Below are 8,664 nucleotides of genomic sequence, written 5' to 3'. Positions count from 1 at the left end.
TGACGTAAATTCCGGGACCTGCATCGCTGGATCGATCGCACAGGGTAATACCCCTTTTCCACTACTAAGCACGGGTCGCAGACGGGAGCCTGACACGGGTGCTACCCAGCTGCGGCCCGTGCTCAGCCCCCTTTCCCACTGCGCTCACCAACCCGGCATATTGCCGGGTTGGTGACGCTGCAAGTGACGCGGCAGGGGCGGCGCTTGGAGGTCACATGATCTCCCAGCGCCACCCTTCCATACAGTGTAAATGGGAGCTGTGTCGCATCGACATGGCTTCCGTTTACACTACAACCAGGGCCAGCTCTACCATTAGGCAGCTTTAGGCGGCTGCCTAGGGGCGCCAGTCACTGGAGGGCACCACTGAATTCTGCTACCAAAAAACTGAAGGATGTGTCTGTATGCGGGTTAGTAATGAACCCATGGATGGTGGGTTGGAACACAATACGGAGCATATAAATATATGTATGTGTGTATATGTTTATGTATACGCACATACAATTATAGGGACAGCCGGCATCCTGAATGTTAGTATGACAGGGATGGTTAGAGTTAAGCTGCGGGGAAGGAGGGTTAAGGTAAGGTTAATTAATTTCATTCAAAATGTCTGTATTATGGTGGTCGGGAAGCTGCTGTCGGTATTCTGGCACAGCCCTAATTAAATACCCACACCAGACCCCATATACAGTATTATACCATATAAAAAGAATAGACGGCACTCAAGGACTTTTAAAGTGAAAGTGTACTGTTAACATCACTTTAAAAGTCCTTGGGTGTTGTCCCTTTTCTCTGTGTATGTAATGATGCAATTCACCCCAGCTCACCTAGTGGACACCTGCATCGCCCCTTCGGGAGGTGTGGGGGGGGGGGGCAAGGTTGCTGCTTAGGGGGCGCCAGTCTGAAGATTTGCCTTGGGTGCAGAGAGTTCTTGCACCAGCCCTGACTACAACCCTACCCGGATCATTCCCATGTCCGGGGCCGTTTCTTAGGGCAGGCGAGCAGTGCAACCGCACTGGGCGCCCGCCGCAGCACTAACTGTGGCTCCCTGCTTCCCCCTCCTATTTCTCCCCGAGTTACCCGCTCGGGGGGCGGAGCTTCATGGAATGATGCGTTTGCGTCGTTACGTCACGACGCAACCCCGTCACTCCGCGAAACTCCCCCCCCCCCGAGCGGAGTACAGAGGGGGATCCAAGTTAGGAAGAGGGAAAGGCCAGCGCGAGGAGCGACTGGTGAGGCGGGCCGAAGAGCGGTAATCGCCTCTGTAAGTATTCTCTCTCTCTCTTTCTCTCAGTGTGTAAATTGGGGACACCTGCCGTAATGTGTGAAATGGGGACTCTTGCCTGCCGTAGTGTGGGGATTTAATGTATCAAGGGCATTGCAGTGTGTGGCATAATATGGTGCAGGGGGCATTACTGTGTGGGGCTTAATATGGTAGAATTTTTTTTCCTGTGGTGGTCGTGATCTGTTGGAGCAGGGTAAAAAACTGGATTGTGAGGTAGTCTTTTCAGATGAGGCCATGCCCATTTAAATGAGGCCACACCCATTTAGATGAGGCCACGCCCCCTTGCCGGGTGCGCGCGCATTTTTTTTTTAATCTAGGTGGGGGGGGCACATTTTTTTATGTCATGGGGGGGCGCATTTTTAAATCTCGCACTGGTAGCCAAATTGGCTAGAAACAGCCCTGCCCATGTCCTACCCAGGTAGGATTCATGGGTCACTTGATCCGGGTTTTTGCGGGGGGACTCTCTTCCACTAGCAAAAATAACGGGTAAATGCGCGACCCCGTGCATTTACCCGTGTTTTTTGAGCTAGTGGAAAAGGGGTATAAGTAACTCTTACCCTGGTCTTCTTTTACAGGAAACTTTTTTTGCATAGCAGGGCTGCACAAGCGTTCGCAGCCCTGCTATGCAGAAATATACTCCCCCATAGGTGGCGTCTAGTTGATCGCACGAGCAGCAAAAAGTTGCTACGTGTGATCAACTCGGAATGACCCCCAAAGTGTTTTAAACAAATAATGCAGTCTATTGTCGTATAGTATAATTTATTATTGGCATTTATCACATCGATAAGAAATCATTATTAGTTGTTTATTATCAAGAGTCATCTCAGGTAAAAGGCTCTAATAAATCTATCTCAGTGATGACCCAGACTGCAGTATCTATTGAGAAGAACAGTGACTGCGGTATACTGCATTACTTAGCTGAATGCATGAGATATCTCCTAAATTCATCTTTTAGTAAATTGCCCCAATACTTAATGAATGCATTAATCACACAGAAATGGATCATGATTTTGACTTGATAAACAAGCCCTTAGGTGTTATACTAAGTACAGGGTGTCAAGCCTCTAGTCTTTTGCAAGTCTCTGCACTTTCGCATGGGGGGAAAAGCTCACAGGTGTTTGGCAGAATCAGACATGCAAAGAGTTAAAAGAATTCTCCAAAATGTAGCATATAATAAAGATCACAGTGGATAATTTGCCTGAGGCTCCCATTCTCACTCAGGGAATTACTTCAATCATACAATAAAGGTATGTGGTTGAATGGGCCTCTTTATGAATAGATTGGGGAGGTGGTGAAAGGGGAAGCTAGGTGTTACGTTCAAGTAATCAACATATCCAGTAGGTGGTGTAAATATGCTACTAAAAAGACTTTTCAAAACGTCACTTTTCCATACAAAAAAAAAAAAAGGATGCTTATTGTACAACCAGGAAGTGAGGCATCAGATCTTAACAGAACATAACTCAGCCTGTTGTTAGAGACACACATTAAGGAATCCTGGGACAATACAAGCACATGGCTTCTGAGGAGCCTCACTCTGACAGTAAGGCTTGTCCAGTTCTTTTTTTTCTTATGTGCGAGGTTATTACAAAAATGCATGTGCCACTTTATTTCTTTATTTTCTATTTTTTTGCACCACAAAAAATAAAGTGCTGTCCATCTCTTTCAGCGCTTGTTTTGTTAGCAAGTTAAGACGAATTCCTTCGTGAAAGGTGTACTGTTTATTTAGTCTGTTTTTAGCTCACAGTCTGTCAGTACTATGACTCCTGAGGTTGTAACTGTATTGTTAGGAGTCAGGACTTAACCTTTGAGAAGTTTGTAGTCAGCTGCCTCTTGAGTGAGAATAGCATAGGAGAGTGCAAGCATCAGGACAGAGACAGTTTTTGGGGAAATTAAGTTGTGCATTGCTCTTCTTTTCAAAGTGCAATGCGCTTATTGCGTTATTAATGCCTGCTGCTTGCAACAAAATTGTGAGTAAGAAAGATGTCATTGTATTACTCTGGAGAAGTAAATGTGCCGAAGCTGTTTTGGGGGATAATAGTATAACTGCATTTCTTATACGTTTCAATTGTTAGAACTTTACAAGTTGTTTGTGTTTGGATTCTTCTGATATGTCGTAGCCTACTGTATGTACAATATTGTCTACATCCACCACAAATAATTAGGATTATATACGTAAGAGTAAGTGCTCACACATATTGCATGAGAAGGAGCTGGGCACTCAACTAGTGTATTTCCAGCAAATAATGTATAAAAGAATACTGTAGGTTTCACTAGGATTAAAACTTGATGAAAAAGAAGTTCTACATCGTAACGGGGATCAAATTAATTTCTTTCAATTCTGGCATGTTTTAACTGTATGTAGAAGTAATATTTTTGATAATACAGTGCATTATATTTTTTATTGTGTACTGTCAAAAGCAAGACCAATTTGTTGCATCTTTTGCACACCCGTCTAACAGCAATCTAATAACACTGGTATTTTTTTCACACAAGTGTGTTGCTTAGTTGTTCTGTTCAAGACAAAACAAGCATTGTGTTCTTTACCTGACTAATCTATTTTTTTCTCTAATGCTTACAGACATGTGACTATCCTCTTACTCAATCCATTTACCAAATAATAATATTCGTTTTCATATATAGCACACACATATATGGTAATAAAGGACAGATTTGGCTAATCAGCATTTGTGGTTAGCAGCGAAAACATACGATTCTGTTAGCATGTTGTTCCATTGACTGCCCAATGTCACAAAACTCGATGGGATAGTATGGATGGATGTTGACCATTCTTGTAACATTTGCTAATACCCTGAGCAGAGTCTAATGGGGGCCCAGGAAACCCTGCAAGGGGATTTGGGCTTTGCTGCGCCTGATATGCAGTTTGTGGCCTTCTAACTGGGTTGTTATGTACGGGGCTGGTGCACATTGGGTGAACTGGGGGCAGGTAGTGAGATTGGTCACGGTGAGTCATACATTGAGCGTAGTCAACCGAAACGATCCAGGGAGAAGCTAAGGAGCATAGACATCCTAGAATTTCACCCAGCATCTCTCTTCCGGACCCTTCCATTCCACCAAATACTGGATGGATCCTCAGAGAAATCCAGGAGTCCAGAATTTATTTCACATCATATTCTTCCTGGTGATACACAGAGAAGGCAGAAGGGGAACATTTGGATGTGGAGAACCAATGTAAAGGACCTATAGGAACTTGATGAGTCTTGGCTGAGCACAGGTTGAAAAGGCTGCCACGGAATCTTTTATATCCGGACACATTGAAGGCCACCAGAGGTTCCTGAGAGGTTCCTATCTTCTTTACCCCTGCATCCCTAGTAAAATGTTATGCATGTGCCCAATTGAGTAATTTCAGGGGAAAACAAATGACTTTCCAGGAGGTATTTTTTTTATTTATTACTCATTGAAAGGAAACAAGGATTCAAAATAGGTTTATCCTGACAAGGAACTTCTTCCTCAGTGATACAGGATGCGCAAGACAACACATCAGTCTTGATATTTTTGTTTCCAGGAAGATATGTGATGACAAGATTGAAACAATGAAAAACAATACCCTGGTCTTGCAATGCATCATTGCGCTGTTTGGCGATAAAGCAGATTTTTTATGGTCAATGAAGAATGTCACAGGAACTTTTGCTCCTTCTAACAGGTGCCGCCACTCCTGTAAGGCAAATTTTACTGTTTACAATTCCTTGTCCCCAACAGCATAATTTTTCTCATGAGAGGTGAACTTGTGGGAGCGGAAGCCAGAGGAGTACCACTTTCTGACTCTTTTCGAGAGAGAACAGGCCAAACTTCAACCGTAGAGGTATTCACTTCCTGGAAGAAAAGTTAATCCAGATTTGGTTGCCTTAGAAAGCTCTTTACCTTTCTTGGCTGTGATGAAGTTCCCATTTGCACCGGAATCCAGGGAGTTCATAAACTGACTTATTTAAGAGTAAGGAAACTTCAGTTGCAAATTGTGACGAGACATCCTCTTTTGAGGTGTATTAAACTGAGCCTAAACTAACCTCCCCTTGATTAGTTACGCTTCTTTCATGTCCCATGAACTCGGGACAATTAACAAGAAGGTGTCCTGACTCCTCGCAATATACCAGAACATTCCTTTTGTTGCCCCTCAGGGAAAATATGTGATTTCCTAATTTGCATCTTCAGGGGTCTCGAGAGGGATGAAAATTTTGGGGCCAACCTGCAGTTAGAAAGACAGGTCTGTTCCTTTCTTGAGCTCTTTCCCTGTGGTGAATATCCACTTTAATGCAGGGGGATATTAAGGGGTATATTCAATTGAAGTCTAAAACTGCCGTCTGTCTAAAAGACGTCAGTTTTCGACTTTTTTTGGTCGAATCCTGATTCGACATATTCAATATTTTGCTAAATTTTTCGACAATCCAATAGCTGCCAATCCACGTGTTAATGTTGAAAACGGGGCCAAATCCGACAGGTTTTGGCCCCCTTTTCGACCATCTCAGTCCGACATCAAAATCATGTCGGACTGAGATGCGGACTCGGAGGAGGCGGGGGGGGGGGGGGGAGCCGCAGGGAGACGGGGGGACAGCCGGCGGGCATACAGGGAGATCAGCGCTACAGTAGCGCTGCAGCTGGATGTCACTCACCCGCCCGACCTCACAGCAGCTTTCACCCGGCTCCAGCATGCTGCTGGATCCGGGTGCAAGCTGCCGTGAGGTCGGGCGGCTGAGTGACATCCTGCTGCAGCGCTACTCCGTAGCACTGATCTCCTCTGGCTGCCTCCGGCTGTCCGGCTCGCCCCCCCCCCCCCCCCCCTCCTCCTCTTGGTCCCATCTACATTCGACTTGAAAAAGTCGAATTTTAGATGGGATTGAATAGGGGTTGTCGGATCCAAGCTGACAAGTACATGTCGGAATGGATCCGACTTTAATTGAATATACCCCTAAATCTACCAAGAACAACAGCAGCTTCCTGGATGTTAATTTGTCCTCGATTCATTTAGATAACCCCTGCCAGATGGACATCGTTATTCCAATGTAGCTCGGAAGCGAGAGTTCTGAAATGAACAGAATATTGTCCCACGGGTTGGGTCTCCTGATTCAGGCACAAAATGGAAGAGGCTACACACATAACTTGTCCGGGCTTGTTGAAAACTTTTTAAAGGCATCCAGGAAATTCACAAGACAAATTCTACAGTATATAAACCACATTTATTCTTTCCTTCAGTAAATTAGTAGCCTGTATTTCAAATTATATTAAACACTGGTTCAAAAAATCCAGACAACTTTTGGGTTCCCTACCAAACTTCGGGGGGTTAGGTATCCACAGCTGAGACAAGCTCCTGCAGCTTGAACCAGAACAGCAGGAGGTGGCGCAGGCTGCACCTGAGGAGACTTGATAGCATCAACCCACTCCACAAGTGTCAGTAAATACTGCATTATCTGTCCCTGGTCTCCATTCTATGAAGCTGGTGTTCTAGGAGTTCCTTCGCAGAGAGGATAGCTGTGGCATATATGTTTTGGGCCAGAGTATACTGGCCAGAGATATGACAGAGTATACTGTCATATCTCTAGCAGGGATAGCAAGGATACTTGTAGGATTTTCTAATGCCCTGAGCAGTGGAGTGGAGTAATTTAAGACTTGTACTCATTGATTCTTTCATTGCTTCCTTGGTACATGCAGTATGACCTATGTTTGCTACTTGAATTTAGCCTAAGGAGTACAGTACATACAGGTCACTGAATGTTATGTAGAAAGGGACAGCTGTACATAAGAGCATTTACATTGAACACTGGAAGGATCATGGCTGCAGAGTCTGCCTGATCCCACCACGCCATAGGGATAGTAGCCAAAAGTAAGAGTGGAAGGTGTTGTTACATAGCACCACATGCGGGTAACAGAATTACCGTTGTACTAATTTATGGGAATTATGGGGAGGATGTAGTACACTGAGGTGAATTGTCTTGAATTTTGCTAAAGTTACAAATAATTCAGCCCCCGTCGCAGAAGTGCGAAAATAGCTATGAAGCGATTTTTGCCCATGCATGTACACCGGTATGCGAATGTGCAAGGTCCTAAACTGCGTTCTCTACAGAACGTAATTTAAGACCGGGGGGGGGGGGGGGGCAGGAAAGGGGTGTCGATGCCGCATTTTGTTGGTGTCGACGCTCCGTTTAAGGGTCACAGTCCGGACAACGGAGGCGTGTCTGGGCGGTTGCTGGGCGGGTCACGTAGCCGCTGCGACCCAAAACATGGCGGATAGCTGTCTGCCTTCGTAGCTAGGCTGCGTAGGCAGGGGGCTACTGAAAACATGTGAAAGCATCGCCACCGTGTCTGCGGGGGTCCCCGCATGTCTAAGAATTTGATTGTAGGTGTGCGTTTTTATGTACATCTACGATCAGGTCTGAATTACCTCCATTGTTCTTAAAAAGAATAATACCACTGTGATAAGCAAGAAATATACTCTGCTAACGCTTCCCAGTATTTGCTATATATACAATTATTGGATCTCTTATACTGTACAAAAACCCGTTATGGTGTAAGTCCCACAAATATGATCAGAAATGAAAGTGCGTTATTGCTGCATTCATATATACAGACAAGATCACCACTTTGTAATGATGAACTTTACTAATCTGTGTTTTACAGTACTAATGTTTAGGCATAGCGTTAAAGTGCTGCATTGTGGGTGTTTGGGGTGATGTGATGATGGGGTGTAGTTTGGTTAGGGTGAACAATACTATCTAGAACCACTGGCACAGTATCAGCATAGTATAAAAGAACAAGTTCAAGTTTACATCAGTTGGTGCTGACAACTATACAATTAGTAGTTAGTATATATTATCCTGGATCTCAGAAGTGACAGCAGACAGTATGTGGAGTGAGTCACAGCCACTGCAATTTCCATCTATAGTAAGCATACACAAATGCTGGAGAGCACTGCTGAAGGAATGTTGGAAGCTGTGACCCACATTGTCTTTGGTTTGCTGTTGTTTATTATGGAAATGATGAGCGGATTGGGACTCGAGGAGAAATGTGTGGAACAGGAATGCAATAGTTTTCCTTGATCATTTGTTCTACGTCGCACTCACAAACCTTCTTTGTCTGCATGCAGTCAGTCAGGAACAGTATTGGCTTTTGTTGGCATTTTAGAGGATTGTTGTACATATTTGATGCTTTGGTTCAGTATCAGCTCTATGGAACTATGATTATATCTGATGGGCCTAGTTGTGTAAAGACAGGGGTAGCAGCCATTTTGGACCCAGTAATTCTAAGGGGAATGGTGAATGATTTTTAAACTTGTCTTGTCATATATACTGTAGTCTGTTTCAGTTTCTTGTGTGTGAGTTTGGCATGTTTGGCCTGTGTAATGGTACCCATACACTTAGCCTGTATTGGGGCAA

The 8,664-nt window shown here is 44.4% G+C and overlaps 1 protein-coding gene across 2 annotated transcripts in view; it reads left to right on the top strand.

Annotated features, from left to right (window-relative positions):
- Window positions 1-2,735: 2,735 nt before the first annotated feature.
- Window positions 2,736-8,664, top strand: part of EDARADD (EDAR associated via death domain) — a 136,315-nt gene continuing 130,386 nt past the window's right edge. For both annotated transcript variants that reach the window (XM_063919781.1, XM_063919780.1), the window contains exon 1: window positions 2,736-2,822. In XM_063919781.1, coding sequence (XP_063775851.1) covers window positions 2,795-2,822 — 28 coding nt within the window. In that variant the 5' untranslated portion in view covers window positions 2,736-2,794. The remainder of the gene's footprint in view (window positions 2,823-8,664) is intronic.

Source organism: Pseudophryne corroboree, chromosome 4 (genome assembly GCF_028390025.1).
Source record: "Pseudophryne corroboree isolate aPseCor3 chromosome 4, aPseCor3.hap2, whole genome shotgun sequence".
NCBI classification, from domain to species: Eukaryota; Metazoa; Chordata; class Amphibia; order Anura; family Myobatrachidae; genus Pseudophryne; species Pseudophryne corroboree.
Note: the sequence above shows the minus strand (reverse complement) of the source record. Positions and strands in the feature narration are given on the sequence as shown.